This window comes from Ambystoma mexicanum, chromosome 2p (genome assembly GCF_040938575.1).
Source record: "Ambystoma mexicanum isolate Mex_15411 chromosome 2p, UKY_AmexF1_1, whole genome shotgun sequence".
Classification (NCBI taxonomy): Eukaryota; Metazoa; Chordata; class Amphibia; order Caudata; family Ambystomatidae; genus Ambystoma; species Ambystoma mexicanum.
The window spans coordinates 1,229,751,938-1,229,773,435 of NC_090923.1; the positions used below are offsets into that span (position 1 = coordinate 1,229,751,938).

The following is a 21,498-nucleotide window of genomic DNA, read 5'->3' on the forward strand; positions in this document are numbered from 1 at the left end:
CTGCATTGTTAGCTGAATGTCTTTTTGGTAACCATTCGGGTACCAATGATATTTTTAAAATTCCTACTCTCTGCCATTTTATTTTGGTGTTTCTTTTGTTCAATGAAACCATGAGACAGGCCTAAAATGGCTACTGCGCACATGTTGGCTCTTTGTGAGCCCAGGCATGCACCATCTAGAGTTGTTAACGGACTAACCAGATTGGCTGGCCTCCTAACTTTCCGTTTTTAGCCCCTAGTGTGGGGGGGGGGGGGGTGTGTGTGTGTGTGTGTGTGTGTGTGTGTGTGTGTGTGTGTGCGCGCGCGCAGGGGAAGGAGACTGAGAAAAAGTTTAATTAGGCGGACACAGCAGTTGCTGCACTTTTAGGAGAACATCGGACAGTACTGGCGGGAGCCTGTGTTATGCGCTGATCTTGGCTGCTGGAGGTCCTTTTGTACCCTCTGTCCTCCGGCTGGCTTCCCTCATTGGCTAGGGCCGGACAATCTGGCCATTTTACCTCCAGTTTCTCAGTTTACCTCCCTGGTCATCCCACCTTGGTGTCGGTCGCTGCTATCACCCGGAAGCATGTTCAGGAAGCGTGTTCGGATGCAAACGCCCTGCCTAATCTGCTCTACAACACTGTTGTTGGCCATCCACACCGCAGTCGTCCTCATGGGACTGTATTCTGTAGCTGGGGTACCCTCCTTTGTTCCTTGAGTTGCCAGAACCTGCTTTGGTGGGTTTTCATATCTTTTCAGTCTCGTCCTTGCTGCGGCTATTGTTTCTGACTTGTAGGCCTGATTCCTAAAGGGACACTTGTTCATCTTTTCCTTATTTTCCATCGTTTGTGTCATTGTCGTTCTGGGGGTTCAAGTCTGTGGCTGTTCAGACCTTTAAACAGCATTGGGAAAAGGAGCATTGTACTCTCCAAGTTACTTCATCTTCCTGGATTTGTCTTTTCTGGATCCAACACTGCAAGTGCTTACATCTGCTTCCTTGGGTGGTGGCTTATTCACAATACAGTGGTTGATGTGGTCTGTGGGAAAGAGGTCTCAACCACATTTGTCCATTGGAACTCATCTTGGTGTGCTGCTAGTTCTTCTGGGGCTGCTAGATCTCTAAACTGCCACTCGAGCACTTCTTTTGAGTCTCCTCTGGAGATGAGCATTTATTTTGCCACCAAATGTTGCACCTGTGGCGTAGAACTGTAAACTGTCTCCTGTTTCTTTATACAAGCAGATGTGTCTGTTGATGTTTTCCCGTTGACTTCTACGAGGAACATTTCACTCCCCCGAAAAGCCCCCAAAGTGACCTGTGATTTTAGTTGTAATTTTGAAGACTTGTTTCCACTTGTGCTAATGTGACTGCTTGATGTCAATGTAACTTTTACTAGTGCATTGCATCTATTTTTTTCATGAAGTGTATTGACTTGGTGCGATCAGGCTACATGTATCATGTTTTTTGGTGGCCTGTGGCTTTGGCTTTGACATGCCAGCCCTACATGGACAGCGAGGTGCACATTTGCATTTTCAAAATACTTTTTCTTAGGACTCTAGAAATACTGTGCCTTTGTTGGTTTTGGCATTGGGATACTGTTTGACTGATACTGTGTGTTCTAATGTCAGGTTTCCTTCTCATCACACCCCTTGTCTCTTTGTAATGTACCTATCACTATCTAGTGGATATACAATATTGTATAGGAGTCTGTTGTCTATTTTGACAATTTACTGTTTTTATACATGCACTGACTATTTTACTGTCACATCTCCCTGAAATATGCATTAAACCAAAGGATCTGTATAACCTAATTAAAGGTGTTTAATTTTCGTTATACCAGTGTGATGTATTTTTTTATGGGATACGTGTGTGGACTAAATCCACCTTCTTGTCAGCCAACCTCCCCTCATTGAGTTAATTTGGACTCCTCTGCAAACGTCTTACCTTAAGAGAGGGATGTCTTTCCTTTGCCAAGGGTGTACTTGCAGCACCTTAAGGTTAGTGGTTATACAGCCCATAGCAGAGGGAAGCACACAAAAAAAACCTTAACATGGGTGGGTAACAAGCCATAATCCTATGATCGATCAAATTATACACAAATGGATCGGTTGGTCAATAGCATACTAGGTCATTAATGTTTTATTTTGTGATATCGCAATGGGCGTTTCGGTGTTCTTTTCCATTCTTGAACCTCCTGCCCACCAACTATTTCCTCCTCCAGTGATGATTAATGAGATGGTACACCACTCATGGATTTATATTTATGCTGTACATATAATGTTTACACATACTGTTAGCCAATCAAATTATTGTCTTTACCAATTGCAGAAACATCAAAGGCTTGTGAAGCCTTGCTTCAATCTACACCTTGAATAAAGTAGACCTCATACAACTCCTGTCTAAGCTGCCTTTGCTACACAAATGCCTCAAAATTCTTATTTCCTTGCTGTGAACTGCCCTGTTGCTTCAAAAACACAATTGCTTTAACTGACATCAATACTAAGTTCTTTTGCTGTAAATCAGCACAGGCCTTTTTCTAGAGGTATCCTTTTTTTTCCTTTCAAATGCCTGACTGGATAATCCTGCGAATATGCTTAACTCTTTCACTGGACTTAAACCCTATTTCTGATGCTTTGTATAGGTTACCATTTAGTGGTTGGGGCAGAATATTACATATTGTTTTTTGAAATAAAAAAGGGGCGTTGACAGGGGCACACCTGTAACACTATACTCTGTGTACGGGTCCTCATGATACTTCACACGTTGATGTCCTCAGATTGTTTCCACCACTGAGGTTGTATGCTAAATGCAGTGTCTGTCGAACAACCACTGAAATTCATGTGCAACGCATGACTGCCGAAAGGCGCAACATGTCGAAAGGGCAATGCAGTTTGGAGAGAGGGAGGGATAGCATGTCTCATATTTATTATAAACTTAGAGAATGCCTTCAACCTCCCCATTGTGCCTTACACAAGATTTAACTTGCACGTTCAAAGCCATCCCAAGGGAGAATACTACTTTGAAATTCTGCCCATGCTGCACTAAGTTCTTTTGGAAAGACAGGCACCATGTGTCCAACAATTGCCTTCCAGGGGGCCATGAAGACTTGTTTGGCCTGTAGGCTCTTTAAGCTGAAAAGGTAAAAGCAGCGTCGTACTAAAAGGTTAGCAGCCTATGCTACACATTTGGAAAAGAAAGTGGCTGAGTCAACTGCAATCGCAGAAGACCTTGAGGAGCAGGAAATGAGCGCCAGCTTCGGAAGCGAAGAATAAGAGCAAGATCTAGAGAAAAAGTAGATCATATCCTCGCAGTTGGCCGGCCCACAGCAGGTTGTGCTGTGGAGAAAGCCCCTGCCGTCCATAAGGGGGCACCAGATCCAAAGCTCAAAAAACTGGACAAACACGAGTGACGCCTAAGACGAGGCCATTGACCAGACACACTGGGGACACACACAAAGACAAGGGATAAGAGATTTTGACTGTCATGTTGAAACCCAACGCAAAACAGAAGTCAATGGGAAGTCTAGTGGAGAAAAACAGATCCTGAAAGACATTGAGGTGGGGAAAACACATAAAACATGCACAACTCAGACTAAGTAAAATAAATAATTGCACACATGTAGAAGGGAAGCGTGCTTCATCTTATGCTATGCAGAAGAAGGGTGCCTCAGGACTATTGGAATCAGAGAAAGACCTAGATACACACAGGACAACCAAAAGGAACTCGATGGTCTCAGGATAGATTTTCAAATCTCCTAGGAAAAATTGAATTCTTTTATAGATTTTTGCAACAAGATACCCACAAAGAGGAAAGGGAATCCTCTTTGACGTTGCAACAAAAAAGGAAAGGATAGTACCTTAACCCATAGGAGACGTACAGTATGACAAAGACATAGTGCAGGAAGAAGAGTTCTACCTCAGTGAGGATATTATTGAAGAGGAGGATGGTAACATGCACATTGATCCAGACTGCGCCATGCCATCCTCGTGTTTTATGTGCTGACTTACTAAAAAGAGCAGCAGCAAGGTTTACATACAGTTAGAGGAACCACATGAAGGAAAGACAGTCTGAATCATAAGCTATCCCTTCATTAAAAAGTGTAGTGAAAAGAATGACACCATATTTTGCAAGCCCATTACAGACTAGGCCCATTAACCCTAGAATTGAGAAAAAAATACAGATCAGTACCTACTCTGACCCCCTTTGTAGGCAGCACAAGGAGCAGCACAGGGTTGACTCCCTAATGGCAAGTACCAATAGGAAAAGAGGAAGGGCACCTCTGTCTAAAAGTGAATTCCCACCAGATAGAGAAAGTAAAAAGATCTATGCTTTCGGGAGTAAAATGGCAAACATCTGCCTGGCATGAAGTTAGAATTGCTAACACAACAGCTCTCATGGTAAGGGATGATGGAGATCAATGGGACGAAATGGAACAAGTTACTGATCCAGTAGCAGAACCTACTAGCTCAGTAACTTTAAAAGATGATGGCAGAGAATAAAAATAACTCCAATGCTGTTATAGATACTCCATGAATGTCGAGGAGACAGAGGCAACAATTTAAAAAAGACATGCTTGGCTTAGGGGCTCAGGTTTCAAAACCTAAACAGAGGCCAACCTCCTGGACAAACCAGTTCGGTACAGCCATAGACGATGCTCTAGAAAAAGCTAGGAAAAAACACAACACCCAAAAAACTCAGATTTCAGGGAGACCCTTCCCTCAGAGTGGATGTTTTGGAGGCAGGCGGCCCTTTCAGACACCACACCAAGCCAACTTTACTCACACCAGGGTAGCTCAAACTTAAAAAAAAAAACATGTGGGTAAGATTGAGTAACCCGGAAGGAGACTGCGCCCAATGATCAAAAAGTGATTTATTATTTTACAAAGTGCCCTTTTGATGACACGTGTTTCGGTCTCCCTTGAGACCTTTTTCAAATCAGGGCTATTATTCTATCATAGCACCATATATTAATAACAAACAATGGATATAGGAATGTGAGAATATATACAAGTAAATTAACACATGCATGTTACAAGTTGATCCAAGTACAAAAATTAAATCTGATACAGTAATTCCAAAGAAAAGTAAATAAAAGAAAATAAATAGCCAGACAATAAATAGGGTGGGGAAAAGGGATGGAGCAAAAGGGTGAAAGAGTAGATGAAAATGACTTGTTAGATTTTGTGCTTAATGGTGTGAAAGTGCAACATCATCCATTGGGACTTTGAAAAAATATATATTTAACATTTTGCCTTGAATTCCTCTAGTGCCCCTATTAAATTTGGCAAGATTGTTCCACAGTAAGCGGGTTAGATCCCTATAATTAGGAAGCGTTAAGAATGTCACCTTTATAAACAGTTTAGATTGCGATGAATACATGATTAAATTAAAATGCGATAGTGTCTTATTCGCCTTTCAATGAAAGGCGTTTCAGGTTGTCAGTAATAATGCGCGTGTGTGCGTTTTATTTGTAATTTTGTTGTTCATAGGCATTAATGCTATGTTAGTTAAAATAATTCAAAATATGTTATTGTGTGTCATGCCTCTTCATAGTCTAACATTGCTGTTAGCACGTATACAGTTCGATATGTTACCAAGGGATATTTAAGGTCTCTAATTGCTATTTAGGTGTATCACAGTCCGAGGTAAGCGGATAACTGAGAGCGCACGCATACGTGCAGCATTTTTGACAAACTTGTAAGTGAAACATGAAATTCTAGACGGTCTCTTACTTTACGACAAAGATACGCGTCTTATCGCGTGCTGCAAACTCTCGGAGGCGCCATTAGGCGTCCTATCGGAGAGTATTTAGTTCTATGCGTTACTATGGTAACGAACCTCCGGGGAGTCCTTTGGCCCTGTTTGCTATCAGAAAACTCCTTGTCACTGTTTGCTATCAGTTATCTCGGTGGCCATATTATATTGGTTTGGTTTACCTGAAATACAATTATGGGGTACAATAACCTTGTTACAATATTTGTTATGTTTGTTTAAAGTGCAGTTATTCACTATTCTATATGTATCGAGATTGAAAAGTGGACCATTGCGGTCTTAAATTAAGAAATAAAAGTGAAAAATGAATAAGAGATATCCGGGTCTCCATTTATAGTTTACATACTGCATGAAGCAAAAAATATATATTTGATCAACCGCTTGCATTCTATGGCCAAATTGCGGTGATGTTAGCGAAAAAAATAAATTGTTGTGTTGTCACTATAAAACGCATTATATTGCATGCGCTAGATTCTCGACGCCAAATGAGACAAAGTGTTTTCTATTCCCACGTGTTGGGGAGTCATAGTCTATCATCTGGTAACATAAAGAGATAAATTAGATAGCATATGGATATAATCTGTGAGTTGGTGACATTGTGGAGAGGTTTTGTATAGGGCAATTCTCAAACTCTTATCCAGATCTGTACATTTCTAATTTAACAGGATAATATGCAAGTGATAGGGTAAATATCCAAATGTATACATCAGCAATGGAAGTCTAATTTTTGATGCACTGTAATTAAATAGCACTTTGTTGGATTTCTAAAGAAAAGACACCATTTCATTGTCCGTGTTAAGGCCAAATACTGTAGAGTTTAGTTTACAAATTATTTTTGCCTCGGTTTGCCTTAGTTTCTTTTCCTTGTCACCTCCTCGTCTTCCTAGTGTCACTCTTTGGAGGCCAATGAACTCAATATCTTCCTTATTATCCATTTGGTGTTTCTCTTGCCAATGACATGCAAGTGCTGGTCTTGGGTCCTGACTCCCGATTTTTGCTAAGTGTTCTCTTATTCGGGTCCTGAGTTCTCTGATCGTGCTGCCAATATAAACCAGATTACACACACAAATGATTCCATACATCACATATTTCGTCCTGCAGTTTATAAGTTGTCTGATTTTCAGGATCTTGTTATTACTGCTACAGAATAAGTCCGTTTTCTTGCGTGCATATTTGCACATAGTGCAGGTCCCACATTTCCTGAAACCATTGGTTGTTGCTTTTAGCCAGTTCGGTGATTCTTCCATATCTGGGTCCGGTAGATTCGATGGGCTTAATTTGTTTTTCAATGTTTTTGCTCTTTTAAAGATGATCCTCGGTTTCTCATCCACGTAGTTGGCAATATTTTCGTCTAATTTCAGAAGATGCCAATGTTTAGCTAGAATTTTTTCAAAATTCTGTAGTCATTGCTATATTTAGTGATAAATCCAATAGTTGGTTGCTCTGACACTGGTAATAGCGTTTGCTCTTGTGTTACCGATGAACTTGTGGCCAGGGCTTTGCTGACACATTGTTCTGAATAACCTCTAGCCAGAAATCTTGATTTCAGTTACTTTAAAGTCCTTCTCAAAGTGTTCCTCGGTCTGGCAATTTCTTATCGCTCTTAGAAATTCCCCTGATGGAATGTTCACAATGATTGGTCTATGGTGGCAGCTTGCTGCATGTAATGTTGAGTTCACTTCAGTAGGCTTTCGGTATGTGCATGTTCTGATTTGATTTTGTTCAATGTAAATTGTAAGGTCTAGAAAGTTAATACCGGTTGCATCACAAACACCTGTGAATTGAATACCCATTTCATTTTGATTAATCCTGTTCTGAAATTCAGTGAACTCCAATTCTGTTCCTTTCCATAGTATCAGCACATCATCGATATATCTCAACCAATGAACAAGTTTTTTGATATGCTTTGTCCTGATAAATTGTTGTATCTTCAAATAGGCCCATAAAGATGTTCGCTGAACAAGTGGTTACTCGACCATACACCATCCACACAGAGGCAGAGTGTATGGCAGAGGACAAGCATCAAGATGTGCTGCCCCTGCCAACAACTGACAAATAACATTCTCCTCCCATGCAACCCCAGTAGGAGGTTGCATCTCAGCTGACGCCTACACATGGGAGGGGATAACCTCCAACAAGTGGGACCTAAGTACAGTAAAGAATATGTACTGCATTGAGCTATTAAGAAAACCACACCATCATCAACCCAAAATGAGAAGCATAGCCCCAGAACACCTAAAAGTTCTATTGTAAGGAGATACAAGAATTCTTCTGAAAGGGAGTGATGGAAGAAGTACCAGTATATCAGGTAAACACACACATGTACCAGAAAAGAATGAAACTATGAGACCAGTGCTAGATCTAGGAACAGCAAACAAATATGTAAAATCTCAAATTCAGGATGACAACACTACAAAGTCATACCTCCTCTAAAAGAGGGAAACTTTATGGCAATACTGAATTTGAAAAATGCATAATTTCATATTTCAATATTCCAAAGCCACAGAAATTAACTCTTATTCAAAATACTAAACGAGCACTACCAATTCAAGGTACTCCCCAGAGAAAAGGTTTTCCTGTGGGCATTTCTAACACTCGAACAGCCACAGCATACCAACATTGGAAAGAGTGCACGCTTTATAAGCATTTATCCCCTTTTTCAAGTCTGGTCAGTTGTTACCAGTCAGGAAAGTTATGAGACTCCTAGGCATGATAGCACCCTGCATATTCATAATACTCCATGCACGAATAAGAATGCAAATAATACAGCAGTGGCTAGCGGAGCAATGGCCAACACAGGTCAGTGGTTCGATCCTAGTAGTAGTCTCGCAAGTAGTAAATTAAGTCCTCCTTTGATGGTAATCGAGCAATATCAGCATATGGAGACCTTTTGTGTCCCTGCAGCCACAAGTAACAATAACTGATGCATCACTGGCAGGGTGGGGGCACATTTCCTGCACATCACTGCCCATGGGAAATGGACAGCAAAGCAAAAAACATAGCACATAAACTTGCTAGAAATTCTGGCAACAAAATGTTCTACAGGGAAAGACCATCCTCTTACAAATCGACAACACAAACTGCCATGTTCTATATCAAATGGGGCGGAACACATTCAAAACAAGTTATCCACCCTGGCACAAAACATATGCATAGGTGCATACAAAGGGACATATCCATTCAAGCACAGCACGTTCCAGGGATTCACAACTGTCTCGCTGACTCGCTCAGCACAGTCTTAATACCAGAACACAAAAGGGAACACAAACACTCAAACAGATCTTCGCGACATGTGGTCACCCAACAGTAGACCTGTTCCCAACAAAAGAAAACAAAAAATGCCAAAACCTGGCATCCAGTTTCCCCCAGCCGGGTCCCTAGGCAACACACTATGGATGTGTTGGTCAGATATTTGCATACACTTTTACCCCCAGCACAACTCATTCACAAGATCATTCACAAAATGCACCGAGAGAGTTTGACAATAATACTCATTGCACCAATGTGGGCAAGACAGCCATGGTACTCGCACCTAATGAAAATTTCTTTGTACCCAGCTATCAAGCTACATCAAATATAAGACCTGCCAACACAGAAGAACAAATGGATAACACACCCGACACCTCGTACAACCACACCTAGCCTGGCTCCTGAGGTTATAGAGTTTGGCCATATCCAACTACAAGGTGTATGGGTATCATTAGAAAAGCAAGACAACCAAACACAAGACATTGCTATGTCAACAAATGGAAAAGGTGTGCATTCTGATGCAAAAGAAACAAAACAAACCCCATAGTTTGATCCGCTCCAGATGTGGTGCTATTTCTCATGTACTTGCTAGACTAGCGCCTTGTGTATACTTCACTTAAGGTACACTGGGCAGCCTTTGACCGCATGCACCACATCGCTACAAAAAACATCATGGTGGAGAGTGCCATAGTTAAAGCCTTTATGGGGAGGTGTTAAACGCATACACCCACCAGTGGAGGGCTAAGAACACGGTTCTCAGTGGGCTCATGGGACAATTTTAATCCATGCACAAAGCTTCCCTTGAAGATATAGCATACATGGTAGCTTTCCTCATTGCTATAACATAGATACGGAGGATAAGTGAGCTATAAGCACTAGCAGTTTCTGACCTATTAGTCACAAGTCATAAAAACAAAGTGGTTTTATAATGTAATTGGTTATTTATGACACGCTTAATACCCAGAGGTTTCGAAGTGCGGATCTGGGGATCGAACCTGTGTTACTCCGTGCCCTCTTGCTTCCAAGGGGAGCGCGCTGCCCGTGAGCTAAGAACACATCTTAGATTCTCTCCAAAATTCATATCTATAGTCCACGTGACCCATTCACTTAAATTGCCAGGATCCTTCCAGAACCCACAAATCAAAGGAGAACTAACACTACATACTCTAGATGTACGTAGGGCAGTAATGTACTACCCTGACAAAAGGACATATGGAAAACATACATTCTTTTTGTGTGTTGCAATGGGGAGAAATAGGGGAGGCAAGACTCCAAGACCACATTTGATAGGTCGATTGTTAAATGAATACAGATGTGCTATTCCATAGCTAATAAATCATTACCATGCATACCAAGTGCTCATTTCACAGGAAGCACAATGTCAGCTCTTGCCTTTCTGGCTAATGTGCAAACCAGCAACTTGGAGTTCAGTAAATACATTCACAAAACATTGTGTAGACACAGAATCAAAATCAGACCTACAAGTGGGTCAGGCAATATTCAGACATTTATTTCGTTCCAGCCCTTCAGCTCTCCCGCCTCCTTTACTAAATGCTACTTGCTAATCTATGCAAGGCATGTGAATCCAAGCAGATTCACAAGCTCTAGAAGACCAATATTACTTACCAATCCTAGTCTTTCTGAAGCTTATATCTGCTTAAAATCGCATGCATCCGCCCACCCTCCCGACACGGGAGCACAAGAGTACATACACACGTATGCAAGGAAGACCACATTCTTCACATGTCAGAAAAAAACGATGTGAGGACGTTGACGCGTGAATGACGTACAGTAGGGATAGTTTTATAGGTACTGCTCTGTCAATTGCCCTTTTTAGATTTTGAAAAACATTATGTAAGGCTCCTCACCAACCACTAGATGACGTCCTCTGCAAAGTATGTGATTCTAAGCGGATGCAAGCTACAGTAAGATTATTACTGGTAAGTAATATTTCTTATATGTTCTAATTGCCATTGGAAATTATTGAAGCCACGGCAGCACACTGTTTAATCACTGGGAGTATATATATATTGCAAACCATACAGATCAAAAGCTACCCAAGAAGGCATAATAATTTACTTGGTGGAATTAGTACTATATTTTGTGGCTCCTTTATTTTTTTCCATAAGGAATAACGTCTGCTGGTACTCTGTGTCAAACCAATTGCAAAATGCCAAAGTTCTTTGCATCGAAGCTCATTTTTAGCAAGCTAGTTGTAAGTGGCCTGCCAGCATAAATGGCTTTCATTTTAATTTTGTTTGTTAATAATGTGTAAAACACTGCTTAAGAGCACCGGAGATGTTTCATGTGTGTTTGATTTCCGTTGTTCTTTAGAGATTGATAGTATGTCTTGAAGAATCCCTCTACATACACAACATCCGAGACATGAAAGTCCTACATACTATTCGGGAGACTCCCCCAAATCCAACAGGTGAGGATAATTCTGAGCAATATGAGAAATTCACAGCAAAACCTTCAGTCCTGAATGTCTCCTGTTGATTAGGTGCCATTTGAAAGCTTTGTGCCAATGAACACCTCTTTTTCAAGCAGTGCAGACCTGTTTCAGCTATGAAAGTCTAGTGCAATGGCCTGTGTACACGGGCTAATGTGCATAAAGGAAGACATTTTTCAGTGTGTACATATATTATGTGGTGTATTCTAACTTACTTTGTTAATGAAAAACACTTTTTTTTAAAGGATCTTGCTCCTTTTGTTGCAGTGGAGTAGTAACCTCAAACAAAATCTTACAGAACCCATTGAAAGTTCAACATAGTACATGCAGCCAATTGTTCTACTGCTCCTCGTTGTCTTGGATTCCAGTTATGTGTTTTTGACTCAAATGTATAATGTTGAGGGATGTCATAGTAATACAATTCAAGTGCAGTATAATTCGAAGTAGACGTGAGATCATAAAATAAAGTAAATTGAATTCAAAGAAAGTTGAAAACGTACATGAAGAATATTATTGTTCTCCAGCATGGGGTCTGCCATGGATTCACATGCTCATGAATATTCCCTGTCGTCCCGCTGGGAATCCTTGTTAAAAGAAAATCAAAACAGTTTCACTTTCACGTACAGGACTGTATTTCTCCCATAAACCAATCACTGTCCTCTGGGTCATATTGCCCCTAGCCAATGACTGACATCTCCCTAAGCCCCTCCCCTGGCAGCTATCTCCTGTTTTTTACTGCACGCTTCAGTGTTGGGAGTACTCTAGTTTTGCTCTGCGAGCTACTTCTACATTTTCTTCCGCGGAAAACAGTTTTTTTTTTGTTTTGTTCTGAAAGAGCCTGTGTGCTCTTCTCTCCATCTGCTGACAGCGGGGATCCGTTGTCGGTGAAGTTCAGTACCCCTCAAAGGTGAAGATTGTCAGAGTTTCCAGAAGGCCATCGGGCCTACTTCACGCCCTCCGACCATGACACAGGAGAAGAAAGAAGGAAGATCCCTCTTCAAGCCCTGCACCAAGTATGTGCTCCTTAATGTGTTTCTGGAGGACAGGCACCTGCAGTGCCTCTACTGCCTGCATCCGGACCAAATGGAAGGAGATTGCAAGCTATGCTGCAGATTTTCCAAGAAGACAAAGGCCAGGCACAGTAGACTAGCAGTGTGGCTGAATGCCAAGGCCTCTGCCCTGTGCCCCAAGTAGGGGCATGCCTCACCCAAGGCAGGTTGGTCCGAGGAGAGGGATTTCAAGTCCTGTGAGGGCACCTCATCCGTGGTGGCCCAGGATGAGGCGAAGCACTGCAAGTCTGGGTTCACCAGGGTCCCCGCAGAACTGGGTCCTGGACACGATCAACATCACCCTCCGCCTCCATTGCCAGCCAGAAATCTAGCTCTTCGGAGAGAAAATCCGGCTAAGTAACCGGCTAAGCTGCTGTTTTGCCTGCCAAAAAGTGCATGGACAGACATATATATTTTTATCACCAATACACTGCAGAGCAAATCTTGGATGCAGGTAGGCAAGGCAATGATTCACACACACACACGGTTAGAAGATAAGTTGGCTCTTATGCAGCTATTTATTCATATTTAAGCATACATAAATGAATACTATAGAGGAAATAAATTGCAGAAAAGACAGTAATCTAAAGAAAATGCATCACCTTGGTTGCAACTTCAATCCTCATCTTGCCGGAAGCTGCTGGAAAGCCCTGGAACATACCCAGGCACAGAGCACAGCAACCCACAGGTTCGAAGCAAAGCATACCCCCCTCTGACTGAGGCCTTTGTTTTCTGCCTGACCTTTCCAGAGCACTGCATTATATAAGCATCCACAAGGCAGGGTGGCATTTTCTCGAGCCTTCTGGCATGAGCGCCTGCGCATTGGCAGCTAACAGTCCCTGGCCGGAGTGACCCATGTAACCTCAAGGAGCAGAGGTGTTCCCTTTCTCAAAACAGCAAAGAAAACAACTCTGTTTCTGTCATGACCCCTAGTGCACCATCACACCCCCACAGGGGTAGGTTTAGTAACACAGGTAAGGAATGGACCTTGAGGGTTGCTGGTTGGCGGTGGCGCCTGTTTGAGAACTCTGATAGCCCCCGCGAAGAAGGCCGCCAAGTTAGGACTCAACTTGGGTACAAAGATGGCCACCGAGTTGCCCATTCTATCAACATCCCTGCTGGTCTAGTGGATGGGTGCAGCCCAAGACCATAAAAGCCCCTCCCTGGGACACACCCATTGCTTAGCGTTTTCTCCCCTGCTCAGCGTGTGTGGTTGCTGTGCTCCCGGCTCCACGTGCAAGTGGATTACTGCTTGCCGCGTATTCTACAAACCTGTTTCCGGCTTCTCTTCAGCTTACCAGCTCTTCGGGACAGCTTACCAGCTCTTCAGGAATCCATCCACGCGACCATACTTACCCAGAGCTCCTCGTTCCCACCACAGTGTCCCTCGGCAGCACCGCTGCATTTCTTCCACACCTGCAAGGAAAACTGAAAATACAAAGCATTTGAAAGCTCATTAACCTGCATTTTCAGTTTTCCCCATTGACTCTACTTACCTGAAAGCAGCGATCCGCATGTCCGTTGATTGCAGAGCACAGCCGGCGGCACCCTGAAAGACAGATAAGAACAGTAACACATAACGCGCATATCACGTGCCTCAAACATATAAGGATTCGAATTGTTGCAGGCACCACAGATGCAGCATTGCAACCAAAGACCAAACATTTCCCTGCAGTACAGTAAAAGACATTACAGCTCAGCTGAAAACTACCACAGAATGCATCACTTGTGACACAGCTGGACTGGGCCACTCTCCAGTGATGGAACTGGACTGGATGCTGTTTTGATCCCTTGATGAGCCCTTAGCAGTTCAAAGGTGAGCCAGGTCCCCACTTCCAGCCAGCTACCTTGGGGATAAGGGAGGTGGGGGTGGAGAGCAGAAGAACCGGTTCTAACACACTCACATGTTTGCCTTTAGGCTCACCCAGGACACCATCAAACTTCCTAGCAACACTGGAGGTTCCTACCCAAACCACTCCCAACCACATCGTCCGCTGGGCAATAGCTTTCAGCGAAGCAGTGGGGAAGGAGTGGGTTGGACTTGCATTGCCTCCCATCTCATCCTAGAGTCCACATCATCCCAGAGGGGCGCACTCTCGACGATCCGGACCAGGCACTCCTGCAGGGCACCAGAGGTAAGCTTTACACTATCTCATCCACAACTTTGACAGTGCCCATAGCAACCTTATCAGGTACAAGCCTGCACCTGCGGATCCCATTTTTTGCGAGCACTGTGTGCTTGGATGAGCCATGCAGAACAACATAAGCAATGAATAACGTTGAAATCGTGTTTTTCCATAAAATACTGCTAATGATGCTGAAAATATATGTACAAGTTCAGCTTTCACTGGGGTATGGAGCAAATATCCATTATGGCTCAGAGTGTCCCCAGAATGCACTGTACACCAGAGCCATATTTTAGCTCGGGCATTCCAATCCACCCTTGGATAATTGACTACCATAGCCCACTGGCATTGGAGTCGGTTTCTGAAACCCGGCAAAACATCAAAACTAAATTGGGAATGTATTGAATACAAAAGCAACCAGCAATTATAATGGCTAGTATTACACAAATTCAAGCAAAGGCGTAAAGCAGGGTACCCACAATATCTGGAATCCATGAAAATAGCCAGTCCCACCAATTCCTGGTATGATCTTGTGACACTTGGGATATCAAATCTTGCGAACCATGAACATGGCTTTCAATGGATTGTGAATGATCACTCCAGATTAAAATAACACCTACCTTCAACTGCATTACAACCCAGGTTATGCTTCAGCAACAAATAATCAGTGGGAGCTCAATTTGGCAAAGCTGCTTTTCTGAACATTTTGCTATCAAGAAGCAACTCATCCAGTGCCTGTAAAGTGTGATTGAGTCCTTTCACTACTAAACACGCTAATTTGATTAAAGATGTATAGGCCCCCAGCAGCTAAACCCCCGTCTCCCACTAATGAATAGGCCAGTGCAAATACCTCGGCCTCCGATAACAATAACAAATGCACATGTGAATCACAATTCGGGGCTAGCCCTACAGACTCAACAGTTGATAATTTCCGCCAATGTACAGCTGGGTGTAACGGAAAAATCATTAATCCTAATCGGGTTAAGGCACATGGACCCCCAGAAATGTTACCTGGAATGTATGTGTATGTGATGTTGCCACATGAAAAAGCCATCCCGTTGGAGGTTTCACATGATTTCGATGACTGTTATCTTCCACTATGTAATTACAGGCCATGGTGTTATTTACATTGGTACATGTGCTTGGAACTCGTGCACCCAATTTCTTCTCAACGCAGTTAGTTAGGTTCAGCAGTTGGCATTTGCCAATTTCTTTTGGTTCACAGGTCATACGAAAGCAAACATCGCCTTGAGTCACTTTATAGGTTATAATTTGTGTCAGGTTTCTCCATTTGTGATTTTGTTTCTTGGCAAAATTTGCAATACTCGTAGACAGAAAAGGACTGCCGGACATCGGAATCCTGTACTGCAGAATCATTGTGCATGACCCCGAAAATTTACCTCTGGATCGGAGCAGGCGTTGGCACTGCTACTAAACAGGTAGTCGGCAAAGCTTCTGCATGATGCTCATCAGTCAGGCAGAAATGTGATGTTTTAAAACTTGCCGTGCTAGATATGTCCACATGTTCTCCGTTTGGGCAATCATCGGTGGATATCTTCGCCAACCCAAGGATATCTCTCGCATTGCCAGCATCAATGTTTGTACTCGCACCTGATGTCTTTCGCATTCCACAAATCCAGTGCTTCGGTCTGGCTGGTTTTTTGTCATTGGCATTGGTCTGCTTTTGGACATCATTGTTCATAATCCGACTCCCATGGATCACTGGCACAGATGTAACATTTCGCATGGGTTGCAGCATGCTGTTTGACTCTCCCGAACGAAGTCCATTTATTCCCACAATTAGACCAGCCAGACACAGGATCTAAAAAGCAATCCCAGAAAAGAGATATCGGTGTTGATAATCACTCTCTTAAGTAACATTTGTCTGCAGGCACATACTGCCATGTTTCCTTGCCAGGTTCCATCACTAAGACTACTTGGTCCTTGCCTGAAGCAATAACATCTGTGGGCACCGGTGTGCCACTTAGTCTTTCTACCCACACATTTGCACCTGGTACCATGCTGTCTGAAGAGCTGAAATCACGATCCCTACGAGTAGTTAACACTGTGGGGGTCCTCCCCTTTTTTGATCATGGGCAATAATTAGTTGGGCTTCTCGATCACCCTTATGAATGGGTAACACTTGGTCTCCACTGTTCATTAAAATGACTTTGATTTCTCCTTGGTAATCAGCGTCTATGACCCCTCCTAGCACTTGAATGCCTTTTAATGCTAATCTAGGTCTAGGGGCAATCCATCCCATATGTTCTGATGGACTCTGTACTCCAATCCCTGTTTCAATCACAATTATCCCTCTTGGGTCTAACCTGATGTCTTCATGGGAATGCAAGTCTACCCCTGCTGATTCTTGGATTGCTTGGTAGGGATCTAAATAACCCGGTGTAGGGGGCGCTGTTGGGCATCCAACTGATGCGGTCATAAAATTCTGTAGCTCTGCCGTGGCTGCCTAATATCTTTACGAATATCCTGTTTTTCGAACTTGGGTCCGGGTCCTGATGATATTGGAGGTGGGGGGAACACCCAACCACCACCCCCACAAAGTCTCAGCAAAAATCAGAGCTGCCTGCCCGAAACCAGAGGCGTTTTGTATGTTCCGCTGCTCCCACGCTTGTGGCGCCCGGGGCCGCGTGGAGCCCGCGGGAGTGAGGGAGGAGGAGCATTGCCATACTGGAGGTCGGCAACGGAAGGTCGTCACCTGGACAGCAGTGGAACCCGCGGCACAGACAGTCCATCGCTGCCCTCCCAAGGCCAGACTGGCCGCAGAGATCTCCACAAGTGGACTCCCCAACACCTGGAGACCCCCACACCGGGGCTGGAGGGCCATCTGCTGAAACAGCGGACCACTGTGTGTAAACACCGACCATAGACACAGGCATGCTGTGCTCAAGCACGGTGACCGGCGAGCTTGCCAATTAGCTACAGGGATGCAGAGGTTGAGGGAGGGGCCGAGAAGGGCCAGCCCGCGACACGGAACACACCCGGAGACACCTGCCAGCAGCGGGCCCACGATCCCACGACCCGCCCGCCCCGCCAAGTCAGTAAGGAGTCCGTGCTACAAAGAAGGGATAAGCGGAGCTCGACAGGAGAGGGCCCTCCACCCCACCCTCCTCCGGCACCCGATGACATGCAGCCTCGAACACTCTGAGGCTTGTCAAGTAAGTGGGCCGCCAACACGCAAGCCAACCACAGTAGTGGAGCAATACCTCCCTAAAAATACTGACATGTGGAGTGGGGCAGAGGGACAGGAAAACCCCTTGGTATATACTGTGGCCTGTTAAGCAAAGGGGCTGCCAATATACCAGCCATCCAGGGACACTTTGGTTAAACTGCAGGCAAGAAGGGGCTGGAAGACAGGGGAACTCGCATAAACTGAGCACTGACAGGCCTGGTGGGGCCACCGGTGGAACGGGGCATCTAAACCCAGATTGGACACCCTAGCCACCATACCTTAAAGGGCCCCCGCCCATGGACACAACCCAACCGGCATCTGTAACGTGAGGCCTGGCTACACGGATCATCCCTACCCTACGGTCTACCCCTCTCCCTCCCCCCCACCCCCCCCTGGCTGAACGGAAGGCGCCCTCTGCTGCCCCCTCCCCCAAGACTGGCAACGCCGGCAGTGAATGTGTTGTGGCCACAGTGACACTAAGCAACGCGTACGGTAGGGGATTCCGATAACCTAATGGTGGCGCACACGAGAATAGCACCCTGACCAAGTGGACAGTGTGCTGGAGACTTTTCCCCAGGGCCCCCCCTGCAGAGATCCTACATCACACGCCCCCCCCCTCCCAACACTACCCTGCATCATCTGGACCATTCCCCCAGAGTGACCCACCGCATCTGAGACATGGTGAAGGATTTGCCCCGCAGAGGAGCAATGCAAAACAGAATAGTTAAATACACCATGAGTGCCCCGACAAGAACCTCAGGACTGACGGATGGCTTGGGTGGGGCGACGCCACAATGGAGGAAGCAAGCCCGACCCCATCGCTCACAGATATTATGGCAGCCATCAGAGAGTCCAGGGCTTCGGTGGAGACCAAAATTGATGGCCTGGCATCCGAAGTCTCCTTTTTTACGACAGGACCTAAGAAACTTGACAACCTGTGTAAGCTCATGAACTATAGAGACCGGGGATACATTCCTCCACATGGCATGAGCAACATGCCCAAATACATACAACGGCAACCGAATAGGGTTCTTTTCCTGACTACATAAAAGAAGTCCAGAGGTCACGACAGTCTTACGATTCTGTGAAGATGAAACTTGCGTCCCTGGGCATCAAATACCCGCTCTTCTTCCTGGCTACCCTTAAACTATACCATAATAATACGGTCCACGTGTTCCATAACCCACGTGAGGCCTCGGAATGGTTGGAAACGCAGATCCTCTGTTCCATGACCTTATAAACCGAGTAGCAGCACACCCAGAAAGGACAACGATGGAGACACCCTGCCATCCGTGCGCACTACACCAACACGCATGGATGACAGAAACACAGGATCTCCTGGACAAGCAGGAAATACTTGAGACCTGGCGATGCAATATGACCCGCAGGGGCTTGACATAGCACTGGGAGGTGGTGTCCCTCCCCCCCCCCACGCCCCTTCCTCGCTGTTGGTGAACCACCCTACGGTTAAAAATGGGACGTGAAGCCCGGCATCCCCGGACGGAGGCACAGAGACGCGGACGAGCAGCGCACCAACCCCCAGGAACTTTCCCAAATGAGTTCTCATTAGTTCATGCTTTTATATGTTTGTGCGACAGGTGCTTCTGGTTTGGGGGGGGGGGAGTTTAAGGGATATAGTTAAGTACAAGCGTCTTAAGACACAACCACCCGCACTCAAGATCCAAGAAACAGCAAAACATAGCATCCTCCACACTCGGCGTTGGTACTTTACTCTTGCGCACACACACAGCTCTGGTTTACGCTCTACAGTTAAAAGTTCAACAGTTGGGGCCCGAATTATACGAATGCAAAAAGCAGCGGGGAGGACAATGAGTAGACACCAGGGTCTTGGATTGCCTGGGGCCCCCAACATGGCAATGACTCTCGAGACACACCACATCCTCCCCACCCGCGCCACGACAGACGCGCAGACGTGACACAGATGGGACAGGTCTCCCTACTGACCTGGAACGTTAACGGTCTGGGGTCCTGCATAAAGCAAAATCTGGTGCTTCAATATCTCAATCGCTACTCCCCCGATTATTGCCTTCATCACAGAAACCCATTTGCTGGGCACTAACTGCAGGTTCTTCAAGAGGTCCAATTACCAACACATATCAGGCTGGGTTCACCAGCGGCTCCAGGGGTGCCATGATTCTTTTGCACAAACTGATACCATTCCAGGCCAAGAAAGTGAGAGCAGACCCTCTGGGTAGGTTCGTGGTGCTACATGGGGACATCTAGGGAGAGCCCTGGGGCCTCATAGCAGCGTATGCACCTCCACACTAACAGAAGAACTCCATGAGCTGCAAACAATAATGATAGCGCGGACTCTTGGGCGATGGGTGGGGACTTCAATGAGGTCATGGAGGTCACCAACGACAGGTCACAGAAGGGCAGTAGGGCCGGAGATACACCGTCTAAACTATTCACTTTTGTTGAGGCAATGGGGCTACTTGACACGTGGCGGGCACTACACACTTCAGACAGTGTTTTCATTTTACTTTAACGCACCTTGGTAATTCTCCAGACTCTATTATCTCTTCACCCACAAAAATATGGCCCACCGGTGACTATCTGCAGAATTCCTGGCGAGAGGAATTTCGGACCACTCCCCTTACTGTTAAACCTAAAGAGCACACAGCACAAACGTGATCCCACCTGGCATTTGAATACCTACTATTTAGGGGTACCTGTGATTGTGGAAGGACTTTAATAAAACTTCAGAATATTTTGACCTAAATGAAGAATCAGTAGATTGTCCGATTACAAGGTGGTAAGCGTATAAAACGGTCCTGCGGGGGAAGCAATATCCCTGGTGGCTGCCCGCTGTAAGCGGCACACAGAGGAGATCCTTGAGGCAGAGGTCCAGGTGGTAAGGCGGGAGGAGCAACTACTAGAGGAAGGGACTCGCACTGCACATGAAGCCCTGTTAACGGCCCAAGAAGTTTTGAGTAACTTTTCCCTGGACAATGCTTGGACGGCCCATTGGTCGGGCTGGAGCCAGATGAGGGGACAAAGCGAGCAAAACCCTAGCCTGGTTAGAGACGGGAACTAAGAAAGGGACAAGTGCGTGCAATTCAAATTCACAACGGGAAGACGCTGACGGGCGACTCCGACTGCCAACTACTATGAGCAATTGTACTCCCACCGCAATAGAACCCACATTAGACACCCCACACTTCCTTGATTCGATCACGATCCCCCATCTCTATAGAAAACAGGCAGAGCAGCTACACACTGATATCACTGAAGAAGTGGGAGAAGCACTGACACGGCTGCAGACAGGGAAGACTCCAGGCCCTAACAGTTTCCCAGTAGAGATATGGAAGAGGTTGGGCGGGACACCGACGGGACACATGCACCGCATGTTCCTTCGTAGTAGGGAATTGGGCAGCCTTCCCCTCGACCTCCGGAGAACATGCATTGTGGTAATGCCCAAAGCGGGGAAACCCCCAGATCGCAGTGTCTCATATAGGCCCATATCATTAATAAATGAAAGCAAAAATACTGGCCCGCATACTAGCCAACAGAATGCTCGGGGTAATCGAATCCCTAGTCCACCCAGACCAGTGCAGATTTATGCCAGGCAAATCTACACAAATTAACCTATGCAGGGTCCAGATTGCCCTAGACCGAGCAGCTCAGATCCGTGACCTGTTGGCCCTCTTTGTGGTCGACTTT

General features: G+C 45.2%; 1 protein-coding gene across 4 annotated transcripts in view; it reads left to right on the forward strand.

The window, feature by feature from the left end:
• Window positions 1–21,498, forward strand: part of WIPI2 (WD repeat domain, phosphoinositide interacting 2) — a 619,932-nt gene that overhangs the window by 115,795 nt on the left and 482,639 nt on the right. For all 4 annotated transcript variants that reach the window (XR_011302182.1, XM_069645520.1, XM_069645521.1 and 1 more), the window contains exon 4: window positions 11,332–11,428. Coding sequence is in view for 3 of the 4 variants with exons in the window: in XM_069645520.1 (XP_069501621.1) it covers window positions 11,332–11,428 (97 nt within the window). In the remaining variant the exon portion in view is untranslated. The remainder of the gene's footprint in view (window positions 1–11,331; window positions 11,429–21,498) is intronic.